This window comes from Mytilus edulis, chromosome 8, assembly GCF_963676685.1.
Source record: "Mytilus edulis chromosome 8, xbMytEdul2.2, whole genome shotgun sequence".
In the NCBI taxonomy this organism is placed as follows: domain Eukaryota; kingdom Metazoa; phylum Mollusca; class Bivalvia; order Mytilida; family Mytilidae; genus Mytilus; species Mytilus edulis.
In genome coordinates, this window is record NC_092351.1 from 81,764,854 (window position 1) to 81,791,789 (window position 26,936).

General features: G+C 31.2%; 2 protein-coding genes across 2 annotated transcripts in view; one reads left to right on the forward strand and one right to left on the reverse strand.

The window, feature by feature from the left end:
• Positions 1-16,108, reverse strand: part of LOC139486400 (PGAP2-interacting protein-like) — a 40,200-nt gene extending 24,092 nt beyond the window's left edge. Inside the window, exons 1-7 of the mRNA XM_071271273.1 lie at positions 15,987-16,108; positions 8,294-8,606; positions 7,663-7,817; positions 6,639-6,825; positions 3,899-4,038; positions 2,613-2,849; positions 1,420-1,494 (exon numbers count right to left, since the gene is read on the reverse strand). Of these exons, the coding sequence (XP_071127374.1) occupies positions 1,420-1,494; positions 2,613-2,849; positions 3,899-4,038; positions 6,639-6,825; positions 7,663-7,817; positions 8,294-8,606; positions 15,987-16,026 (1,147 nt within the window). The 5' untranslated portion in view covers positions 16,027-16,108. The remainder of the gene's footprint in view (positions 1-1,419; positions 1,495-2,612; positions 2,850-3,898; positions 4,039-6,638; positions 6,826-7,662; positions 7,818-8,293; positions 8,607-15,986) is intronic.
• A 905-nt stretch (positions 16,109-17,013) lies between these two features.
• LOC139486401 (dolichyl-phosphate beta-glucosyltransferase-like) lies at positions 17,014-26,695 on the forward strand. Its single transcript, XM_071271274.1, has 9 exons — positions 17,014-17,125; positions 18,199-18,373; positions 18,863-18,909; positions 19,919-19,987; positions 21,902-21,994; positions 22,512-22,685; positions 24,030-24,181; positions 25,829-25,914; positions 26,552-26,695. Exons 1-9 carry the CDS (start codon positions 17,066-17,068, stop codon positions 26,665-26,667), a joined length of 972 nt encoding a protein of 323 aa, XP_071127375.1. The 5' UTR covers positions 17,014-17,065; the 3' UTR covers positions 26,668-26,695.
• Positions 26,696-26,936: the final 241 nt, after the last annotated feature.

Sequence of the window (26,936 nt, forward strand, 5' to 3'; positions counted from 1 at the left end):
TATAGTTCCGTAACTTTCTATCCAGTCATATAAACGAGTCGTCGGCAAGTGCGTACATTTTTTTAAATCAATATTTCTGGTCTGTTCCAATCTGTCCTTCACTATTGACAATGACCATATATTACATTTTCCCAAATTCACCCTTGGAAAAAATATTTAAATAGATTTTAATTTCATCAAATCTTATTTTTTGGGTATTATTTATATGTTTATGAATTATATTCTTTACACCAGAAATGTTATTTATAAACAAGCGTGTGAGTTTAGTAATGACAAGTAAGACAGAGTTGTATATTATTCATCTGATAGTTCAAAATGGAAAGTTATAAGTTATAAGTTATCAGCCGTGTACACTGATCAATACCTGCAGAAGTGAAACGATGCATGAACTTGCAAGCCCGACAGGAAATCGCTTGAATACCTGGACGTGTCACCTCACACCCCTCACAATACCTTTGGAAGTAATACCTTTAGCCATGCTGGTGATCAGATGAGGGAAGATCAAAATATATTTGTTTATTACTTTAAAGAATTATGAACAAATTAGATTTTCGAAAACAATTTTCACGGAACACTTATTTATGATTTCAACTTTGACTTTTCACCTAATTCCAATATCAAGAGTTTAAAAACAACAGACCATGGTAATTTAAAAAAAGTAAGAATATTTTTCGTATCAAGTTAGTTAGTCGGATAAAACAACCGTACGATTGACAAGATATCGACACACAATTACGACTACATCGGTTACTGTAGTTTTGTTTCTTTGTGGTTTATAGACATATCGTTTTTATTAATCGGGAAAGAAGACAAAATGGCGGATCGCAGAGAATTGATACTCTAAATTTAAAATCGATGGTGATCGCTTATCTAGCGGAATAAAACTTTAATATCTATGAATTTGAGCATTTTTATACAGAATGAACATAATATCAATTTTTGATTTTTTTGCGAAGTTTCCCTTTAAGACAGAAACCGTCTAAAAGTTAACTCAAATTCCAAATGGTGAATATTTCAGTAATTTAGCATGACTTAATGATGCTAGTACCCAATATATGTGCATTGCATTGTCAAAAACAGCCCATATTTATGTAGCAGAAGTATTTTAATTTCCAATAAATAGCTAAAAGTTTACATTTAAACAATTTTGTAAAAATTTTGGAGCCAAAAAGGGGTCTTACTGGACCTACTCATTTGTATGCATGATTTGACAAATTTATGACATGATTTTAATATCAATGAAGCATCAGAAGGTCAAGGCTATGTATGACCATCAGAAGGTCAAGGCTATGTATGACCATCAGAAGCTCAAGGCTATGTATGACCATCAGAAGCTCAAGGCTATGTATGACTATTAAAATCTTGCAACTATTCAAAAACTTTGAAAGTCTTATTTACAAAACTGAAGGATTCACTGACCTGTTCTTATTTTGTTGAATGGCACCTGTTTCTTGTTGTCACATGGAAATGCTGTATGGCTATTATATTCTCCACCTAGTAAATATAGCATCAATAAGCTGAAGTTTATATAATTAAAGTTTCTGTGTATAATTACTATGAAACATCATCATGCAATATTGTCCGTTTCTCATAGATTGTGTTATTCAGTGGTTATCATTTGTTTATGTGTTACATATTTGTTTTTCGTTCATTTTTTTATATAAATGAGGCCGTTAGTTTTCTCGTTTGTATTGTTTTACATTGTCATTTTGGGGCCTATTATAGCTGACTATGCGGTATGGGTTTTGCACATTATTGAAAGCTGTATGGTGACCTATAGTTGTTAATTTCTGTTTCATTTTTATCTCTTGTGGAGAGTTGTCTCATTGGCAATCATACCACATCTTCTTTTTTAATATGTTAGGTTGTGATGCTATAATTCCTAGAAACCAGAAGGCATTTCATGATTTTCTGTTAACTGAGATACTATTTGAAGTTTGTGGGTCGAAAATGATTTTGAACATACAATTTCATCTGCCTAACACAAAGAGAGTATCAAAAGATTAAGGAGACAACTGTATTGTATTTTAAGGTGGTACCTACCACTACAGGGAGGTAACTCTGTAAAATCAGCTAAACGTTTTAATAACGTTGAGTTGTAAAAGGAATATTAAGCTTCTCAATGATCAAAATTGGTGTTTGTCAAACTGCTATATAACCAGTGTAATTTTTCTGACAAAACGGTTGGTTCAAAATTTTTGATATTTTGATATTTTTGTTAAAGGGTCAAAGTAAATACTTTTACAAAATTTTATGAAAATTAAACGAGCCAAATTAATTTTAGTGAAAGTGTTGGGTACCACCTTAAGCTCCAATGGCATCAATTGGTGATTTGATGTCACTGGCGACAGGTATTTGCGACCATCACATAACTTATTGATTAATTGATGCTGTCTAAGCTTAAAATACATTTTGAACAAAATTGTTATCTCCGTTCTAATGAAACTGACAGAAAACAATGTCAAATCATATATTTTCATCCGTCATACGTCATCTGGGCTTGTGTGTAGGTTTTCATAGGATCAACTATGAATGCATGCCATGAAAATTATTGACATTATCCAATCAAAATGAGTGTTACAAATGATGCTGCATTAGAACTATCATTATACCTATAAACATTCCTATGAAGATCCCTATCATGACAGCAGCTATGAGGTAGTCTGTATGTTCTCTAGTATATACACCTCCTGGTACAAAATTGTAGGCTACTGTCCATACAAAGAAAAATATCTGGACCAGATAAGTTACCATGACAACAAACATTGACCTTGCCGGAGGACACAAGGTCAATCTATCAACCAGAACAGACCATATTGACATTGTAAAAATGGACAAGCCAAGTCCACCTGTAATAGAATAATAACAGACATTTATTTAATGATAACAGATTTGTATTACAAGTAAAAATTTACATGTATACAAAAAGATGTGGTATGAATGCCAATGAAACAACTTTCCCATTCAAGTCACAATTTGTAAAAGTAAACCATTAAAGATCACAATACAGTCTTCAACATGGAACCTTGGCTCACACCAAACATGTATTAAAATCAAAGGTTATCAGAAGGTAGTTTACAGTACAAAATATTACTGTTCATTTTTTATTTTAAGAAATCACTGGCTGCAAAATTGAAAGCTTACAATATTATACATGTAATATGCTACTCAATTGATTCAAAAGGTACTTTAATTGGCAAAATGCTTTATTTCTAGTGGTCATTGATGATTACTCAGATCGTGTATACTGTTGATTAGAAAAGCCAACATTTCTATATTCTATTAACTGGTAATATATTGTTATTTTTTTTTAAAGTTACAGACTATTTATCATCAATTTGCAAGAATTCTCAAAAATTATATTCTTTATTTCGTTAGTACCAATTAAATTGTATTTGTGTGGAATATTTGATTTTGTGGATTAAGAAAAGTCTGCATTTAAGACTTTAGAAAATATTTACTTTGAAAAACATTTAAATTTGTCGTTTACTGGTCCCATAGATTCAATAAAAACTGGTTATCCCATAAATAATGAATCCACAGTTTAACCTATGCTTGCATATTAAGGTGGTACCTGACACTGCAGGGAGATAACTCTGTAAAATCAGCTAAACGTTTTGATTACGTTGTGTTGTTAAGGGAATATTAAGCTCTTCAATGATCAAAATAAGTGTTTGTCAAACTGCTATATAACCAGTGTAATTTTTCTGATAAAACGGTTGGTTCAAATTTTTTGAAATATTTATATTTTTGTCAATACTTTGTCAAAATTTTAAGAAAAGTAAACGAGCCAAATTAATTTAAGTTAAAGTGTGGGTACCACCTTAAATATAGTTATCCTTCACTGCACAAGGAACTAAATAAAATGATAAAAGAAATTAAAATGCCTTATACCAACCCATAAATCCCATCCATGTTGGAAGGTAATATAACATCAATATTGAAATCAATCCCACAATCCACCAGATCATTGACCTTGTCATCCTGCTCCATGACATTATCAGTACTCCTAGACCTAAACCTATTAATATAAAAGCTCTAAAACAAAAAGAAATAAAATGTTTTAAATATCACAGGGACATTATTACAATAACAAAGAAAATCAAAATTCATGTTTATTAATAAATTATTTTTTTATGAAGAAAGCCTCTGTACTTAAAGACTAATCTAACAAGCCACATGTTTTCAGATACTTTTATAGTTGTTGCATTGTTAATCTAATTCATTTACAATTTGTATAGACTGTCCGTTTTCACGGCAAACTTTTGTGAATGCCCACACCCCATTTTCAGAATGTTTTGTATATACATGTAATTTTATAGGCCTGAGAGACTCATTTTCACTGGTCCACCAGGAAGTTTACGAGTCTCTGGCTTCAGACTACTGGTTTATTGTGAAGACTGAACTGTAGATAGTGTAGGTATCATCATATGGTATAGGTCTGGACTGTAGATAGTGTAGGTATCATCATATGGTATAGGTCTGGACTGTAGATAGTGTAGGTATCATCATATGGTATAGGTCTGGACTGTAGATAGTGTAGGTATCATCATATGGTATAGGTCTGGACTGTAGATAGTGTAGGTATCATCATATGGTATAGGTCTGAACTGTAGATAGTGTAGGTATCATCATATGGTATAGGTCTGGACTGTAGATAGTGTAGGTATCATCATATGGTATAGGTCTGGACTGTAGATAGTGTAGGTATCATCATATGGTATAGGTCTGAACTGTAGATAGTGTAGGTATCATCATATGGTATAGGTCTGGACTGTAGATAGTGTAGGTATCATCATATGGTATAGGTCTGGACTGTAGATAGTGTAGGTATCATCATATGGTATAGGTCTGGACTGTAGATAGTGTAGGTATCATCATATGGTATAGGTCTGGACTGTAGATAGTGTAGGTATCATCATATGGTATAGGTCTGGACTGTAGATAGTGTAGGTATCATCATATGGTATAGGTCTGGACTGTAGATAGTGTAGGTATCATCATATGGTATAGGTCTGGACTGTAGATAGTGTAGGTATCATCATATGGTATAGGTCTGAACTGTAGATAGTGTAGGTATCATCATATGGTATAGGTCTGAACTGTAGATAGTGTATGTATCATCATATGGTATAGGTCTGGACTGTAGATAGTGTAGGTATCATCATATGGTATAGGTCTGGACTGTAGATAGTGTAGGTATCATCATATGGTATAGGTCTGGACTGTAGATAGTGTAGGTATCATCATATGGTATAGGTCTGGACTGTAGATAGTGTAGGTATCATCATATGGTATAGGTCTGGACTGTAGATAGTGTAGGTATCATCATATGGTATAGGTCTGGACTGTAGATAGTGTAGGTATCATCATATGGTATAGGTCTGGACTGTAGATAGTGTAGGTATCATCATATGGTATAGGTCTGGACTGTAGATAGTGTAGGTATCATCATATGGTATAGGTCTGAACTGTAGATAGTGTAGGTATCATCATATGGTATAGGTCTGGACTGTAGATAGTGTAGGTATCATCATATGGTATAGGTCTGGACTGTAGATAGTGTAGGTATCATCATATGGTATAGGTCTGGACTGTAGATAGTGTAGGTATCATCATATGGTATAGGTCTGGACTGTAGATAGTGTAGGTATCATCATATGGTATAGGTCTGAACTGTAGATAGTGTAGGTATCATCATATGGTATAGGTCTGGACTGTAGATAGTGTAGGTATCATCATATGGTATAGGTCTGAACTGTAGATAGTGTAGGTATCATCATATGGTATAGGTCTGAACTGTAGATAGTGTAGGTATCATCATATGGTATAGGTCTGGACTGTAGATAGTGTATGTATCATCATATGGTATAGGTCTGGACTGTAGATAGTGTAGGTATCATCATATGGTATAGGTCTGAACTGTAGATAGTGTAGGTATCATCATATGGTATAGGTCTGGACTGTAGATAGTGTAGGTATCATCATATGGTATAGGTCTGGACTGTAGATAGTGTAGGTATCATCATATGGTATAGGTCTGGACTGTAGATAGTGTAGGTATCATCATATGGTATAGGTCTGGACTGTAGATAGTGTAGGTATCATCATATGGTATAGGTCTGCCCATTTTGTTCTTGTTGAAAATCATTTGTTGTGCAATGAATGTTGAGTTTTGAACAGCTGTCTTAAATTTTCAGTTCTGGTATCTATAAATATGTTGATTTTATTTTCAATCTTTATCCCAGTAACCTTGTTTATTTATTCATTTGTATCTTTGGAAACTTTCTTTATTGATTTTGTTTTAAAAAGATTGCAATCATTTTGCAGAGTTTTTAATAATAAACAATAAGTTTCTGTTTAAGTCTGTTCAAAGCTTGTGGTTAAAACTTGTTTCACTTCTAATCTTCGATGAAAGAATTAAATTTAAATTTTAAAACATTTATCACTATTATTTTGTATTGTTGATGCAGCCTAGCACTTTAGTTTTCTGTAAAGTATTTTGTATAAAGTTGTCATCCTACATGTCCTATAATGGTATTTTTGTTATGTCATGGTGTTGTCTGTATTCGTATGACCTACAGTTTTGCCTTTCAGAACCCTCTCCCCATTTGCCTGTGAATCTAAAATAGACTTACCCCCAAGGATAAGGTGCAGGTCCATGATCAGGATATCCTTTGACAACCCATCTCAGAACCAATGAAGATTCACCAAAACACCAATGTGTAAGATATAACAAACTACCAAAACCAATGGCCGTAGGTAACCAATATGGTCGGTCAGTTGTCTTGGAAGGAGATTCTTTTACCTCAGATATATCAGAACCTTCAAAAAAGAAAATGATCCAAAATTAGGTTGGAGTATATTTACTAGAGAGATAAATGGGAAGAACTATATGTGCATGGAAGAATATAAAGTAAACTTAAAATTCATAACAAGAAAACAGATTTTATTCTTTGCATTCAATATGTTACAAATAAAACACTGCCTTAAAAATATGAAGATACTGAACACCTTGAACATATTGAATAAGAAGGAAAACATTTACTTATACATTAATTCCTGTTTTGTAAATTTCTCTTAAAGGTACATTCAAGATATGTGTCAAACAAGACAAGCTTTGCTTATACTTCTCTAATTTACTATTTTTGATCATGAAGTTAAACAAAAATGGTTTGCCATAATTTTTAGGAAACCTTTTTTTTCACTTTCTTAAACTTTTTGATCTGGGTATTTTCATATTCAAGTTTCATATCTAATAAAATGTAGTGAAGTGATTATTGTATACATGGTATACTGTGGAATTATTTATTTTCGTGGGAACCAATTTTCATGGATGAAGGAAAACGTCCATGTTTGTGGATATTTAATTTCATGGTTTTTATGAAAGTCTTCATACAAGCTTTTGTCATTGTTGAACATTTAATTTCATGGTTTTTATGGAAGTCTTCATACAAGCTTTTGTCATTGTTGAACATTTAATTTCGTAGTTCACCTATACCCAAGAAATCCGCGAAAAATTTGTATCCAACGAATAATAATGAATCTGCATTAATTTTGATCTCTGTATTTTGATATTCAACTAATTTAAAATAAATGCAGTGAAGTAAGATTTATATTGGATTATTGCATATTCCTGTGCAATGACTAAATCATAAATACCTGAGATAATATGGTCTAACGCTGCTATAGCACCAACACCTATCACAATAGAATTAGTCTGGTTACTCCACCATGTTGGTACAAAGGAAACAAACCATACTCTACTGGTTACCAAGGACAGGAAACCTAAAATTATCCCCCAAAATGTGTGGCACCTGAAATTAAAACTTTGATTATAAATATTATGTAAATAATAATAGTAAATATGATGTGCTCCATATGTTTATTTTTTTAGACTTTTCAGTATGAACATTTTTTCCTTGTTGCAGAAGATTCAGTTTGATACTGTCATGACTGTCTTGTGAATGCTTATTCATTTTTGAACTATAAGAAGGCCCGGATATTCATTTTTTAATGTGAATAAAGTGACATCCCATTATTCTACATGTTCTTACAACACATGTAACATACATGTATTTAAATGTATGTGAAATTTTGGTTTGCTTGAAACTTTCAGTAATAATGTCGTTAATGATGTTTGATAACACAATTTTAAAGTTTAGAAGTTTGATTTTTTTTTAATTCATTATACAATTTTAAGTAAGATGAAGCTTGACAATACATCTTTAAATTTCAGTAAAACTCACTTGTCAGGTGAATGGGAAAACCAAATTGTTACCTTAAAACATACCTTATTCTGGAGTCTTTACTCCACAAAGTTACAGTAAAAATTAACATAGCAGAACCTGTCCCAAGTGCTAGTATAGCCAGCCTGATCAATGTGGTACTGGCTTGGAACGAGGCAAGGCTGCCAACAGTTGCCAGGCGGATTATACCTAACATCCATCTGTTCTGTACAAGTTTGAGAACACCCGGTATGCCAACAAGAACAGGTGCAAAAAATGTGACAGCAAATATCTCATATCCAGAAAGTTCCAACTCATTCAGTGGATAAAACCATATCATTGGTCCTAGGCCTTGGAATAAGGACCAAAATACATATCCTACAATAAAAAATAAAAATATATACCATAGATTTTTTTTAATCTATTAAAAATCTTAACATGCTAACATCTTTTTTTACATTTTAACTTTATTCTATTTGAATATATACAATTGATTTATGAAGGCATTGCTAGGGTTCCATATTAGTAAATAATATTAAAATGAAATGCCTCAAACTGAATATGTGTTGTAATTTTGAGTCAGGTCTTTGATTGTTTGATTGTTTCTGTTAAATCAAGTCACAACTTTAGAAGACTTATGGGGATTCATAGCTTGGTATATTTTATAAACACCTATTTACTGGTGTAGAATATATGTATATCGTCAAGTTATTGGAATTCCAATGGGGACTAACTGTGCACCACTTATTGCGGACCTGTTTTTGTATTGTTATGAGTTACAATTTATGACTAAAATTAGCAAAGACCCATCAAAACAACATTTGATACAAAAATTTAACAATACTTTTAGATATTTGGATGATATATTGGCTCTAAATAATGACGACTTCAGTATGTATACTAAAGAAATTTATCCTGTAGAACTTACTTTAAATAAAGCTAATGATAACAATGACCACTGCCCTTTCCTCGATCTTGATATCTATATCATAAACGGGAAGCTTAATACAAAAATTTATGGTAAAAGAGATGATTTTTCATTTCCTATTGTTAATTATCCATTTTTAGATGGTGACGTTCCCTTGTCACCATCTTATGGTGTTTATATATCTCAACTTGTACGATTCGCTCGTGTATGTAACAATGTATTAGATTTTAGCGAGAGAAATTTATGTATTACTGAAAAATTATTACACCAGGGTTTTCGATATCACAAACTGGTCAAAACATTTACTAAATTTTATCACCGGTATAAGGAAATAATTCGTAAATATAACTCAACATGCAGACATCTTATACGTTCAGGTATTTCACATCCAAAATTTTATGGAAATATTCTTTATAAAGCACAAAAATGTCAGTATTCTCCTCAGAAACTAACAAAACCTTTAAATAGACTTATTAAAAGGGGATATAGTTACAATACTGTGGTCAGGTCATTAAAGATTGCATATTTTGGCTTTAACATTGATTCACTGATAGGGTCTTTGCATCGGAACTAAACACATTTATTTCTAAAAAAACAGTTGTTGGCATGACACGGGTTATGTTCTTCTCATATATTTTATGATAGTATGATACTAAACCCCTAACGGGAGGGATTGTACCTGATATTCATATGATGAAGACATAATCTTTCAATCAGTTTAATTGAGGTCTGGAGCTGGCATGTCAGTTAACTGCTAGTAGTCTGTTGTTATTTATGTATTATTGTCATTTTATTTATTTTCTTTTGTTACATCTTTTGACATCAGACTCGGACTTCTCTTGAACTGAATTTTAATGTGCGTATTGTTATTCTTTTACTTTTCTACATTGGCTAGAGGTATAGGGGGAGGGTTGAGATCTCATAAACATGTTTAACCCCGCCGCAATTTTGCGCCTGTCCCAAGTCAGGAGTCTCTGGCCTTTGTTAGTCTTGTATAATTTTAAATTTTAGTTTCTTGTGTATAATTCGGAGTTTAGTATGACGTCCATTATCACTGTACTATTATGCATATTTTAGGGGCCAGCTGAAGGACACCTACGGGTGCGGGAATTCTCGCTACATTGAAGACCCATTGGTTGCCTTCGGCTGTTGTTTGCTCTATGGTCGGGTGGTTGTCGCTTTGACATATTCACCATTTCCTTTCTCAATTTTATTTTCTATTTACTGGTGTAGAGTATATATTTTTCTATTTACTGGTGTAGAGTATATATTTTTCTATTTACTGGTGTAGAGTATATGTTTTTCTATTTACTGGTGTAGAGTATATGTTTTCTATTTACTGGTGTAGAGTATATATTTTCTATTTACTGGTGTAGAGTATATGTTTTTCTATTTACTGGTGTAGAGTATATGTTTTTCTATTTACTGGTGTAGAGTATATATTTTCTATTTACTGGTGTAGAGTATATGTTTTTCTATTTACTGGTGTAGAATATATGTTTTTCTATTTACTGGTGTAGAGTATATGTTTTTCTATTTACTGGTGTAGAGTATATGTTTTTCTATTTACTGGTGTAGAATATATGTTTTTCTATTTACTGGTGTAGAGTATATGTTTTTCTATTTACTGGTGTAGAGTATATATTTTCTATTTACTGGTGTAGAGTATATATTTTCTATTTACTGGTGTAGAGTATATGTTTTTCTATTTACTGGTGTAGAGTATATGTTTTCTATTTACTGGTGTAGAGTATATGTTTTTCTATTTACTGGTGTAGAGTATATGTTTTTCTATTTACTGGTGTAGAGTATATGTTTTCTATTTACTGGTGTAGAGTATATATTTTCTATTTACTGGTGTAGAGTATATGTTTTTCTATTTACTGGTGTAGAGTATATGTTTTTCTATTTACTGGTGTAGAGTATATGTTTTTCTATTTACTGGTGTAGAGTATATGTTTATCTATTTACTGGTGTAGAGTATATATTTTCTATTTACTGGTGTAGAGTATATGTTTTTCTATTTACTGGTGTAGAGTATATGTTTTTCTATTTACTGGTGTAGAGTATATGTTTTTCTATTTACTGGTGTAGAGTATATGTTTTTCTATTTACTGGTGTAGAGTATATGTTTTTCTGTTTTCTATTTACTGGTGTAGAGTATATGTTTTCTATTTACTGGTGTAGAGTATATGTTTTTCTATTTACTGGTGTAGAGTATATGTTTTTCTATTTACTGGTGTAGAGTATATGTTTTCTATTTGCTGGTGTAGAGTATATGTTTTCTATTTACTGGTGTAGAGTATATGTTTTTCTATTTACTGGTGTAGAATATATGTTTTTCTATTTACTGGTGTAGAGTATATGTTTTTCTATTTACTGGTGTAGAATATATGTTTTTCTATTTACTGGTGTAGAGTATATGTTTTTCTATTTACTGGTGTAGAGTATATGTTTTCTATTTACTGGTGTAGAGTATATGTTTTTCTATTTACTGGTGTAGAGTATATGTTTTCTATTTACTGGTGTAGAGTATATATTTTCTATTTACTGGTGTAGAGTATATGTTTTTCTATTTACTGGTGTAGAGTATATGTTTTTCTATTTACTGGTGTAGAGTATATGTTTTTCTATTTACTGGTGTAGAGTATATGTTTATCTATTTACTGGTGTAGAGTATATATTTTCTATTTACTGGTGTAGAGTATATGTTTTTCTATTTACTGGTGTAGAGTATATGTTTTTCTATTTACTGGTGTAGAGTATATATTTTCTATTTACTGGTGTAGAGTATATGTTTTTCTATTTACTGGTGTAGAGTATATGTTTTCTATTTACTGGTGTAGAGTATATGTTTTTCTATTTACTGGTGTAGAGTATATGTTTTTCTGTTTTCTATTTACTGGTGTAGAGTATATGTTTTCTATTTACTGGTGTAGAGTATATGTTTTTCTATTTACTGGTGTAGAATATATGTTTTTCTATTTACTGGTGTAGAGTATATGTTTTTCTATTTACTGGTGTAGAATATATGTTTTTCTATTTACTGGTGTAGAGTATATGTTTTTCTATTTACTGGTGTAGAGTATATGTTTTTCTATTTACTGGTGTAGAGTATATGTTTTTCTATTTACTGGTGTAGAGTATATGTTTTCTATTTGCTGGTGTAGAGTATATATTTTCTATTTACTGGTGTAGAGTATATGTTTTTCTATTTACTGGTGTAGAGTATATGTTTTTCTATTTACTGGTGTAGAGTATATGTTTTTCTATTTACTGGTGTAGAGTATATATTTTCTATTTACTGGTGTAGAGTATATGTTTTCTATTTGCTGGTGTAGAGTATATGTTTTTCTATTTACTGGTGTAGAGTATATATTTTCTATTTACTGGTGTAGAGTATATGTTTATCTATTTACTGGTGTAGAGTATATATTTTCTATTTACTGGTGTAGAGTATATGTTTTTCTATTTACTGGTGTAGAGTATATGTTTTTCTATTTACTGGTGTAGAGTATATGTTTTTCTATTTACTGGTGTAGAGTATATGTTTTTCTATTTACTGGTGTAGAGTATATGTTTATCTATTTACTGGTGTAGAGTATATGTTTTCTATTTACTGGTGTAGAGTATATGTTTTCTATTTACTGGTGTAGAGTATATGTTTTCTATTTACTGGTGTAGAGTATATGTTTTCTATTTACTGGTGTAGAGTATATGTTTTTCTATTTACTGGTGTAGAGTATATGTTTTTCTATTTACTGGTGTAGAGTATATGTTTTTCTATTTACTGGTGTAAAGTATATATTTTCTATTTACTGGTGTAGAGTATATGTTTTCTATTTACTGGTGTAGAGTATATGTTTTCTATTTACTGGTGTAGAGTATATGTTTTTCTATTTACTGGTGTAGAGTATATGTTTTTCTATTTACTGGTGTAGAGTATATATTTTCTATTTACTGGTGTAGAGTATATATTTTCTATTTACTGGTGTAGAGTATATATTTTTCTATTTACTGGTGTAAAGTATATATTTTCTATTTACTGGTGTAGAGTATATATTTTCTATTTACTGGTGTAGAGTATATGTTTTTCTATTTACTGGTGTAGAGTATATGTTTTCTATTTACTGGTGTAGAGTATATGTTTTCTATTTACTGGTGTAGAGTATATATTTTCTATTTACTGGTGTAGAGTATATGTTTTCTATTTACTGGTGTAGAGTATATATTTTCTATTTACTGGTGTAGAGTATATATTTTCTATTTACTGGTGTAGAGTATATATTTTTCTATTTACTGGTGTAGAGTATATATTTTCTATTTACTGGTGTAGAGTATATGTTTTTCTATTTACTGGTGTAGAGTATATATTTTTCTATTTACTGGTGTAGAGTATATATTTTCTATTTACTGGTGTAGAGTATATATTTTTCTATTTACTGGTGTACAGTATATGTTTTTCTATTTACTGGTGTAAAGTATATATTTTCTATTTACTGGTGTAGAGTATATATTTTCTATTTACTGGTGTAAAGTATATATTTTCTATTTACTGGTGTAGAGTATATGTTTTTCTATTTACTGGTGTAGAGTATATGTTTTTCTATTTACTGGTGTAGAGTATATGTTTTCTATTTACTGGTGTAGAGTATATGTTTTTCTATTTACTGGTGTAGAGTATATGTTTTTCTATTTACTGGTGTAGAGTATATGTTTTTCTATTTACTGGTGTAGAGTATATGTTTTTCGATAGATGTTTTATGTTTATATTTGTTATTGGTTGCGGTCTCATTGATATATATATCGTACTCCACATCTCCTTTTAATTTTTTATCCATATATATTGTATTGATCATTAAATGAAGTGACAATTGCTTTCCATGCTTACATTACCATGCTTACATCCAATTCATTTGAACTTTGGTAATGTTGATGGATAGTAATGGTGTCTTTTGATCAGGTAGCACTCCACAGTTAGGTGTGTAGTTTCGCATTTTGGCCCCTGTGGATTTTTCAAATATGATAGCTAGTGTGCAATAAAATTCATTTTTGGATAGCTTAGTATTAAAATAGCCTTTGTATTGGGTTTATATGAACATCAAGATTATATAATGTATGTAATATAGGCTGTTTTCTGTATGACAGTCCGTATTGGCATGTCCCTACCATACATTGGTCAGGCAATTATTGTAATGTTTTTTTCTAACTTTTTATCGCACGAACTTTGTGATTGGATTTTATGAAAAAATGAGGCGAAAGACACCCATTTTTTATTTGATCATTAGGAAGATTTATGAAAACAGTTTCTAAAAAGGTATCACTCAAAGGCATTGAAAATCTAGTTTGATCCAAATTTAGGGGGTATATGTGACATGTTCACCCTCCTTTTTGCAATATTTTATGGTAAATAAATGCAGAATGTTGCCATGGATACACATAAAAGGAATTAATTTTCACTCTTTTAACTTTTGAAAATTAAATCTATGGAATATACTGATTACATACATATGCACATGTACAACACAAACTATTAGGTTAATGTATTAGAAATCCAGGAATAGGAGATGATAAAACATTTTGTGGCTCATTTTTAACTTTATTTTCTAACTGTGGAGTGCTACCTCATGTTTATATTAACAAAATAAAGTATGGATCTAAAAGGAAGGTATTTTGCATTTGATGCAAATGTTTTTTAATTTACATTTATAATTTTTGATAACTGGCCATCGCCAAAGTTTTCACTGAGTGGCAATAGTTTTTAAAGACATACATTGTAAATGACATAGAGGCCACATTAACCACAAAAGAATCAATAGCAAAATAAGTGAAAAAAAAAAGAAAGAAATAGAAAATAATGCCCAGAGTTTATATATTATACATGTAGGACTAATTATTTCTGAAAGTGGTATACAATTTTTTTTTAAAAAGATATAAAATGTATAAGTTATACAGTCATGACAGTTGTACAAAGAAAATATAAATAATGAACTCTTATAACATAAAACAGTATAAATATATGGTAGAAACGAGTTTTTCTACAATGCTGAAAAGGTACATGGCCGAATGAGCTACATGGCCAAAACGTCTTGTTACCCTTATACATGTTATAAGTCATTAAGTTAAGCAGTAACACCTTCATAGTCCATATAATTATCATGATTATGAGAGCCGTGGTGACAACTAACACAAAGGTTCCTTGTCATTTTGTGCTGGTTCCATACCCGTGCTAGGGCTCTCCCTGGACACCATTTGTGAGTATGGTCTTGAGAAACGATGATAGTATGTCGGAATGGGACGATAAATGGCTGACCCCTGTTTAGAGAGACTCAGAGCAATCATGGCTTGCATGTAAAAAAACACCCTTGTAGATTGGGAAAAAGAGTAGGGTTATGTCGCTACAAGGCAGCACTCGCAAACGCAAAGGGATTGATATAAGTTACAATAACTTGTTTCCCTATCCACTACAAATAAATATGTTTAAACTAAATAATTATGACGTCTTGAACATGTTGAATGGGGTTCGTGTTGTTTATTCTTTAGTTTTCTATGTTGTGTCATGTGTACTGTGTTAAGAATCAGAATGTATTGTTTATTGTTGTCATTATGTCCCGTCAGGGGCCCTTAATTGGAAAATAAAGAACTTTGAACTTTGAACTTAGTACTATTGTTTGTCTGTTTGTCTGTTTGTCCTTTTCATTTTTAGCCATGGAGTTGTCAGTTTATTTTAGATTTATTAGTTTGACTGTCCCTTTGGTATCTTTCGTCCCCCTTTTGAAAGACTTTTTTTTTTTAAAATCTGTGACAACAATGTTTCTTCATATTTATACCTTGTACACATTCCCTGACTAACGTTCTGGTTTCAATCATGTTAAAAGAGCTTTATTTTATTTTATCTGTATTTGGCCATTTCACCGGAAAATCCTACTTGCATTTTGTATTTTACCACAAATTTAAGTCTTGGTTAATGAAAATCTTTTTTTGTATATTTCAAAAAGAATGTTCCTCTCTGGAACCAATATAAAAGACAAACAATCACCAAAACAAGAATGCACAGCCGTAACCCAAATAACTTCAAACTCTTATCTTACAGGAAGATGAATTTCATTTCATCATTACATGTTCAGAAATTAATAAAACTAGGATCAAAATGTTTAATGAAATTTCTAATATTGTCCCCTGTTTCAATTCCATGAGTGAAGAAAATAAATTTGATTTTATATTTTCCTGCGAAGAATGTGATATTTTACTTATCATTGTTAACTACATAAGTGAAATGTATAATGAGAGAAACAATTATAATGTCAATATATGAACTGTGTAATGTATATTATAACATATTTTTTGATACATAAGCATAATATTTTAATACATAACTTTAAAGAGGAGGCATGCTGTCAAAAATAGTATTATAATTAATACTATTAATCTATGTTTTTGTTTTTCTTTCAATGCTACATGTTTGTAGTGTAACTGTTTATTGACTATCGTTTTGTAATTAATATGCCACTGTCTGTTTGTTTGTTTTTGTTGTATATTTTAGTAACAATCCTATTGTTTGGATTTCAAACTAATAAAATTCTTATTCTTATTCTTATTCTTATTCTTATTCTTATTCTTATTCTTATTCTTATTACAGTATAGAAATAAAACTATGTTATCAAAGATATGAAATAGCATAGATGATACTCTTTTTTACTATCCAGATGAGTAATAAACGTTATTTTAATGATACAATGTAATTTAAAAAAAAAAGGTAAATTATGGTGCGTTTCATTTATTGACTTAAAATTGGTTTATTAGTTATAATTTTAAGAAATATATTGGGTACAATCTTGCTTAGAGCTACATCTAATATATTAAACAAACATTATTCAGATCCAGAATTTCACAACAACTTCCGGTGAAAATGGATCTGATGTTGATATTTTCCGTAACATGTGTTGCTATTTTCTTCATTATTTTACTGGTAAACGTCTATTTTTTAATGTCAATTGTGAATACTAAATTTAAATTTAAAGGCCTTTATAGCATAACGTTTCGGTAATGTATTTTAAGGCATTGAAGACTTAAAATTGAATAAATCTGTCCAAGTCGGCAATTTTTTTCTTGTTTGATACCGGCTGTACCAACTCCTTTTAGGCATTGGTATAGCAACGTATACCGAGAGGGGATTAAACATCCCCAGTAAATGTTAAATATATAGTTTTAAGAAAGAAAAGTCCCGTGATAACCAAGTGTAGTTAAAAACAATCGTTATTGCATCAGAAATTTACACAGGTCTTATTGATACACCTTATCGCTATTCCCGGCTGACCCGTCCGCTTGAACTTTTGACGTCAACAACAATCACTTTTCCATTGTGGCGTCAGACATTTTGTTTTATGACGTCAAAATTTTACGGGAACATGTGTGATTTCCAGCAATGGCGGACAAATAGCGATAAGGTGTATTGAGGGTAGGAATTTCCTGTAATGTCAAGCTTCAAACTGTCATTTTTTGGCAACCATTAGCTTCAAATTGGTTAAAAAATTGTGACGTGTCAAAATATCTTTTTTTGATTTGTCAGAGATCGGAATAATTTTTTGTTACAAATTTCTTAGGAAAGAATTTAAAGTGATTCACCATCATGTATCAAAATTGATCTTTAATGTCATTTGGCAATATTTTTTACTGCTATTAGTCAAGTAACTCCCATTTCAATCCTTTTGTATAATTGTTTTTTAAAAAGAAAAAAAATGATAAACATTTTTATTAAATTAATTCCTGTAATCATCTCACGTTCTTTGCTACATGTATTTAAAAAAAAACCATTGCATATATCATATGTATATATACCATACACGTAGCCAGGAGGGGTTTGGATGAACCCCCCCTCCCCTCCTTGAAACCAAATAAGCACTGTTAAAGTCAACGTTCTGTTCAAATTGTGACTGTTAAAGTCGAGTTCATGAGCCCAAATACCCCCCTTGGAAATTCCTAGCTACGGGCCTGTATACTGAATTAACAGTACTTTAAATTTAAATGTTGTACATATTGTAGGGTTTAGTGATGCTACTTGTTACAAGTGAAGCCTACCCAAATCTTGGAAGATTTGACAGTGAAAAAGTTTTTACTGATCCCAAGAAAGATGGAAAAGAAGAATTCCCAAGTATTCATGATCCTCCAAGTGTGGATTTGTCTGTTATTGTACCTGCCTATAATGAACAAGACAGACGTAAGATTAAAACTAAATATCATTTTTTTCAGTAAAATTATCATACAGAAAGTCAAACATTTTGTCAAATGTAAGAAGAACTGTCTTATTATTATGATTATCTACAAAATATACTAAGTACTAGACTAAAGTAAAAATAAATTAGCAGGCATTTTACCAGGAACAAAATTTAAACAAGAAAAAAATCATGATTGGTTGTCTTCTGTTTATAGAATGTTATACATGAGCTCTGATTTGAACTTTAAACACTTTAATATCATTATTAAGATTATTTAAAATAAAAGATATTATAAACACAAAATTCTCTGAAAATTATCTATGAATTTGACACCATAATTCAGTATGTACTGTAATGCTATACAATGCCCAACCCCTTGTTTATATGTAAAACTATATTGATAGAATTTATCCTTTTTTCTTATACATGTATATTTCTTAAAATATTTTTTTAACATTGTTGATGTACCATTTTGTTTTTTTAACTAACAGTACCCATGATGATGGATGAGGCTTTGGAGTATTTAGAAAAAAGACAAGTAAGTATACATGTAGTACAAATGTATAAACAATTATCTTATCAAGCTTTTTTAAAACAAATCTGGATTTTATTTCTATTAGCAGAGTGGTGTGTAGGCACATATTATGGTATGGACAAGAGGGCCTCTGTGGCCAAGTGGTCTAAGTTGTTACTACTGTAATCCCTAGCCAGTAAACACTAAGATTGTGAGTTCAAACCCAGCTCATGATTAAAATTGAGAATGGAAATGGGGAATGTGTCAAAGCGACAACAACCCGACCATATAACAGACAACAGCAGAAGGTCACCAATAGGTCTTCAATGCAGCGAGAAATTCCCGCACCCAGAGGCGTCCTTCAGCTGGCCCCTAAATAAATATACTAGTTCAGTGATAATAAACGCCATACTAAACTCCAAATTATACACAAGAAACTAAAGTTAAAAATAATACAAGAGTAACATAGGCCAGAGGCCCTAAATGTTTATGAGATCTTAACCCTCACCTATACCTCTAGCCAATGTAGAAAAGTAAACGCATAACGATACACACATTAAAATTCAGTTCAAGAGAAGTCTAAGTCTGATGTCAGAAGATGTAACAAAAGAAACTAAAAAAAATGACAATAATACATAAATAACAACAGACTACTAGCAGATAACTGACATGCCAGCTCCAGACTTCAATTACACAGATTGAAAGATTATGTCTTCCTCATATGTTAGGGTTTTTTGTGAAATCACATCTTCTTTTTTTAGTCTTTGAATTCATGCACTTAAATCATCAAAAATGAACTTGTTATAAAAATGTAATTTGTATCCTTTTTAAAAAAATCTTTTATGCCATCTATTCAATCTGGTTAAATATTTTTAAATCATGATAATATTTGGAATTCTCCGCAGTTTGATGTTTACACATCCTTATCTCTTACATGTATATTAAATAAAATTCTGATGATTATGTCTTACTTTTTTAATTGTCTTCTTCATTTAAAATGTTTTTAAATGTATGAATTTCATGTTATTTACAGACAGAGTCTCCATCATTCACGTATGAAATCATTATTGTTGATGATGGCAGTTCAGATAAAACTTCTGAAGTAAGTACATGTTTTTGTTCATTATTGAAGGCATTACTCATGATATGTGACTTCTATGTCTATTGGTCTCTGATAGAGAGTTATGTCATTGGTATTCATTCCACATCTTATTATATTTTTTATACAAAGGTCATAAAGGTTTTTAAATTGTTCTGATTTTATTGAGGATATGATCTGGTTTTTTTTATTATTTTCTTTTGTCTGGTAAATGTCTATTGCAAATTATTAAGTATAAATAATTAGAAGACTTATATCAAATTACATTTTTTTTAATGCAAAAATTAAGTGACAATACTGAGGTATATTGAAATATATTTTTTCATAGTAAAAGATTTCTGGATTGATACTGATATTGATTAGCACATTTATGTCATTTGAAAATAATTAAAAAAATGCATATCTTTTTTCAATAACTTTAGTTTTATAGTACCTAAGCCTGTCCAATTAATTTTGCCAAAAGTATCTACATGTATCTGTTTTCATGTACATAATATTGTACAATATGTTTTTTGTTCTGCTGCAGGGCATAAAAAAAGTAGTTTATGCAATAAAACACTTCCTCTTAGTTTGTCATATTCATCCTTGTACATGTAACACTTTTTTTTCAAAATAACAAATATTCTCAAAAGAATCTTGCTAATTTACCAAAAATGTACAAACAATATTGAGAAATCATTTAAAAGTCTACAGATCATTAAAATATTGTTTAAATACAGAGGCCTATTTAATAAGTTTATTATATATGTCACTCTATACTTGATTTGTAAAGTAGCACTGGAGTAATTTATAGATTATTATTTTTTCTATTATTTACAAAAACAAACCAAATGCTGTATACAATTGAAGACGACAATGTTTTGATGGCACAAAAAACAAAAATGCAGTTAAAAAACACCAAAACTATCAAAAAACTCATTTGCACACATGAACACTAGTTTTATGATTTTTAGAACAAGATTAAGAAATTTTCAATGAAAATAATAGAATTAAGCCAGCATGGTTATAATATTTATTGTATACAGTCAAACCTGATTAAACCGGACCCTGAATAAACCGGTTTCCTGTCTATTCCGGCCGAAAATGAAAGTCCCATATTTTTCCATTCAAAATCTTTGTTAAAATACCCTTTGTAAACCGGACCCTGTGTATTCCGAATTCCGGTCTAATTATGGAGTCCCAATACTCTTAATTACATTAATTATTACCTGTCAAAACCGGTTTGTCTAATTAATTTCAATGATCGATATTTTGTTTATACAATATGGCTTTTCGTGATAATCAATTAGTCATATGTCAAACTGTGAACCTACAATCGTACAGTAGTGAACTGTATTATTTATTAAAATATTATAAACGTGTCAATTAAACGAAAAGACACACCGAATATATCTTGGATTGAACTTACGTTTTAACTTGGATAAACAAATTAAAATCGCGGAGTAAGAAATTCACATCGTAATTTCGAAATCCTGGGTTCCCTGTTGTGAACCCCTAAACAAATGACCTTGATAATGAAAATCACCCGGATGACAACAATCAATGGATATTGTACAGTGTACGACAACGTTTCAAAAGTGATGAAATTACGTTTGACAATATTCTGGCTTTTTAATCGGCCATTCCAACATTTCAAATTATTGATCATGGGAGTAAATCGAAACTTTCGTCCTGCAATCCAAACAACTCGAGCATTATGATGCAAATGCAAACAATGAAAAACGAAGTGAAAGTACTTTAATTTAAATCAGATATAATTTACAAACAGAGAGAACTTTTACATGCAAAATGTCGGACGTCACAAGTCATTAACTTCCGGTCAAAACGGAAACCTGAATAAACCGGCTCACTGTCCAAACCGGCCCTTTTTTATAGTCCCGTAGCCGGCCGGTTTATACAGGTTTTACTGTATTGTAGACAGGTCTGAAATATTCCAAGAAGTGTGGTACAGATAAAGTTAGAGTTCTAACATTAGAGAAAAATAGAGGCAAAGGAGGAGCAATAAGACTGGTTTGTATTAAATTATTTTTCAAGTTGCTGAAATAAGACAGAAAGTTTCAATTAAGATTTTTGATTCTGCTGTGTTCTATTTCCCAAAGCAAAAACATTTTTTTAATCATAAGGGGTTTTGAATTCTACTGTTTAGAGTAATAGATTTAACTGCATTGTACATTGCAAACTGTATTAATTTTTTATCAAAGGAAAAGTAATTTTACTCGAAGAAACAAAATTAATTTTGTTAAATACTTAAATTTTCAGATTCTGAGAAAAACAAGTCAAATCCAAGAACAAGCACCTATACAGTCTGAGCCAAGGTATTTGTGTTGAAGGCCAGACTTCTGTCTATAATGGTTTACTTTTAAAAATTGACTTGGATGGAGATTTGTCTCATTGGCACTTATACCACATATATATCTATATATTGTGAGTAAATGTATTGTGTTTTAAAACATTAAAAAAACAAGTAGCATTTTAATCTGTTATTAAATGATTTTTTTTTTTTATCCACAATCACTTTTATTTTCAGGGTATGTTTGTAGCCAGAGGAAAATTATTGTTATTTGCTGACGCTGACGGAGCCAGCAAGTTTAGTGATTTTAGAAAGTTAGAAGTAGAAATGAAGAAAATAAATAAAAAACCAGACAATTTAGCTATAGTTTGTGGTTCTAGAGCTCATTTAGAGGAAGATTCTATAGCACAGGTAGGGAAAAAACCCAACCAACTTTTTTGTCAAACCTTCATGCATGTTAATTTAACTCGGGCAGAATTAATTGCATAATGAGAATTCAGAGCCAAAATTTGATTTAAAAAAAAATCAGTTCCTGAAACATGGACCTAGTACATGTAGTTTTATGCTGTTAACATTTAAGGTGGTACACAACACACGACTTAAATTAATTTGGCTCGTTTAATTTTCATACAATTTTGATAAAATATTTACTTTGACCCTTCAATTTTTTTTCAAAATTTCAAAACAAATGAACCAATCACTTTCTCGAAAAAAAATAATTGGTTAGATACAAAGCAATTTGACAAACACTAATTTTGATCATTGAGAAGCTTAATATTTCCTAAACAATACAATGCCCCAAAGTTGGTCCTCAGGTACAAAAAGCGTCAATTTTGACGTTTTTTCGTTCCTTTTCTCGACCTGTAAGTCCCAGAGATGCTACTAGATGCATCCATCTGTAGTTTACATGTAGCGTGGACACCAGTGAACACTTTTATCACAACAGTTGTTAGGTCGGCGTGAAACTGATCTGGGTTCATCAGTGTAAAGAAGGTCATTTGCACCAAAATTCACAAAATTTTGGAATTTTTCCAATTTTGAACTTTAACTGGACTTGCAACCGGAAGTAGTCGTTTCCTCGGCGTATTTTGATAATAAACACAACCAGTCGTTATGTGCCTTTAGGTTAAGGGTATTTGTCAAGGTTTCAGTCCTCTGAACTCCGTGATTCAGACCTTGAAGGTAAGCCACCCCTCCAAAAACCCCAATTTTGTCCGATATCAAATTTTGAAGTTCGTATTTGAGCTCAAAATGAATATTTAAAGTGAGAAACATGACATGAATAGTTTCAGATTGAGGAAACGTGCATACACTACGATTTAAATGGTATTACGATGACCTCTAAATGTATGGAGCGCCATTGATGCCAAAATAACGGTATTCTGGGTAAGGCCGTAATATTACGGCCCCCGCACGACAAGGGTTAAAACAATTAGTTTTTAAAGACCACAAAAATTTCAACAGTATGAAAAAATTAATAGAGCCTAATTTTGATTGAGCCTATTTTTAACCTTCGTAACACTATAGTTTATTATGCATGATTGTATCTTGAGTAGACATGTCCATTTATTTGTTGTTTGAGACATTGCCTTAACCTCTTAAATTTGATAAGTTAAAGATTAGTTAAAGATTTCGGAAACAAACAATTAGAAAACTTTGTTTTGTATTTTTGTGTTGACAGGTTGCTATATCATTGGAGTCCACTTATAACTCCTTTCATGTATTTTATTAAAATCTCTTTTCCTTTTCTTTCAGAGATCTTTTTTCCGTACTATATTAATGAAAGGATTCCATTTTGTTGTGTGGTTTCTGTGTGTTCGAGGTATAAAAGACACACAGTGTGGATTTAAATTATTGACGAGAGAGGCAGCCATTTTATTATTTTCAAATTTACATGTAGAAAGATGGTAAGTATCTAAGAACTTGTGCAATGATACAACTGAAATATATGAGCTGTGCCGGATAGAAATCGATGTATGCAAATGAAATATTTAATAAACATCTATTATATAGATATAGGAAGATGTGGTGTGAGTGCTAATGAGACAACTCTCCATCCAAGTCACAATTTAAAAAAAGTAAACCATTATAGGTCAATTAACTTATTTAGGGTCAAACAAAACATCCATGCAAGGTATGTTACTATTTGAGAAAATTGAATTTAAATATAAGAACACTACAAAACAGACCAACATTCATCTGTTATTGTTATTTCATATTTTAATGTTCCAAAACCAATAAATCACTTATACATATACATTTAAACATGCACTTGCATAAGGTTTTTGACGCAGCACACATGTCAACCAAAATTACACATCTTGATGGATGTAATATGAATAAAGGCAACAGTAGTCTACCGCTGTTCAAAACTCATTAATCCATGGACAAAAAACAAAATCGGGGTAACAAACTAAAACAGAGGGAAACGCATTAAATATAAGAGGAGAACAACGACATAACACTCAAATGTAACGCACACAGGAATGGACCGTGCAAAATTCATTTTCCAGAAAGAAAAAAAAAAACATTATAAAGGAGAGGGGAGGTGGTGAATGTTCTTTTTGTTATGTCCACCACCCATGCCATTGCATTTTACTTTGCACATATAATCACACAGTTTTAACTCTGTGACCTTCAGCTGCCCCCACCTATTCAAAAATAATTTGAGTGGAATTCAACCTCTATATGTTTTTTTTTCTAGCTAGAAAAACCTTCAGGACAATAACACAACATAATCATGATAATTATGAGTCATATTTTGTAAAAGAAAAACATTCTGAGACAATATAAAAAAGAAGATGTGGTATGATTGCCAATGAGACAACTATCCACAAAAGACCAAAATGACACAAACTTAACAACTATAGGTCACAGTATGTCCTTCAACAATGAGCAAAGCCCATACCGCATAGTCAGATATAAAAGGCCCCGGTAAGACAATGTAAAACAATTCAAACGAGAAAACTAACAAGGCCGGCCTTATTTATGTAAAAAAATGAATGAAAAACAAATATGTAACACATAAACAAATGACAACCAATGAATTACAGGCTCCTGACTTGGGACAGGCACATACATACAGAATGTGGTGGGGTTAAACATGCTAGCGGGATCCCAACCCTCCCCCTAACCTGGGACAGTGGTATAACAGTACAACATAAGTATTCCTACAGAAGTATACTTCCTTGAAATTTGAGTTTGTGGTTCAACTCCATGAAAACTGCTAAACCATAAATAAAAGGAATTTACAGTGATGATTCAATATTAACAAAGTGATTAAGAGATAAATGGGGAATGAGCTATAGAATAATGGTTTATAATCTTTTTGCTTCCAACTTTCAATTTTTAAAAGAGGAAAAGCAAATGTTTGCAGGGGTGGATCCAACCATTTTAAAAAGGGGGGTTCCCCTACCCAGGACAAATGGGGGTTCCAACTATATGATCCCATCTAAATGTATTGATCATCCAAAAAAAGGGGGGATTCGCCAATGGTTTTATAAAAATAAATGAGATGAAATATTTTGTATAATATGTTATTATTTGTTTTTCAGGGCATTTGATGTAGATATGTTATATTTAGCACAATATTTTAGTGTTCCAATAGCTGAAGTAGCAATAGTGTGGCAAGAAATAGAAGGTAAATTAAACTCTGTAAAGTGCACAATGCATACAACCATTTTGGTCATGAGAATTTATGCTTTAAACTTTTAAATGATAGCACAACTGATGATCTATTTTTTGTCTCTTTTTCATGTTTTCTTATCAAAATTAATTTGGTTTTACCTATGTACTTGATTAAGACAGTCTTAAGGTCTTTTTTGCTTTAATTTACATTATAGAATTGATCAACATGATAATTATCATTCACATTTACAAAATAATAGTGATTATTCAACTTTAACTTGCATATTTTTGTATTTGTATGCATATTTATTTATTTACATGAAATTTCTTCACTGCCAAGTATGTGAAACTATATTCTTTGATTAGTAAGGGCTGGCGGTGTTCACACCAAACGCTATTTACAGAAAAAACATGTGTACAATTAGTTTAATGCCTAGTTTTGTGTACACTTAACCTACACAAGGCCTACATTGACTATCGACTGCATGTAGACAAAACAAGATTTAAACTACATGTAAACATTGAGTTTATTCTATGGGAACGTAATTATGTTTAGTTTACGTGTGACACAACACTGAGTTTAGGTCAATGTAAAAACAGCCTTATGCAGGGTAACTTCATACAAGTAAGAATGTTATTTTGTTTTACAGGTTCTAAGATGATTCCCGTATGGAGTTGGTTACAGATGGGGAGAGATCTGATATTAATAAGACTAAGATATTTGATAGGAGCATGGAAAATTAGGTCTGATGTGAAATCTTTATAGGACATTTTGTTATTAGGCCAAATAAGAATATATGTGTGGTTCAAGTTACCCTACCTACCCTTCTTTTAAGTCTTTATAATAGCCTACCCTAAAGATTTTTTTTTATGCCCCATTTATTATGCCTCATTTATGGGCATTATGTTTTCTTGTCTGTGCATACTTTTGTTTGTTTGTTCACCCGTTTGTTTGTCCCGCTTCAAGTTTAAGTTCTGGTTGATGTAGATTTTGATGAAGTTAAAGTTCAATCAACTTGCAATTTAGTACACATG

Bases quoted from the DNA above. Each gene is read 5' to 3' on its own strand.
- LOC139486401 (XM_071271274.1), top strand. From the start codon at position 17,066: ATGGATCTGATGTTGATATTTTCCGTAACATGTGTTGCTATTTTCTTC. The intron at 18,374-18,862 runs GTAAGATTAAAA...TTTAACTAACAG, and splicing joins CTATAATGAACAAGACAGAC to TACCCATGATGATGGATGAG. The intron at 21,995-22,511 runs GTTTGTATTAAA...TTTTATTTTCAG, and splicing joins AAGGAGGAGCAATAAGACTG to GGTATGTTTGTAGCCAGAGG.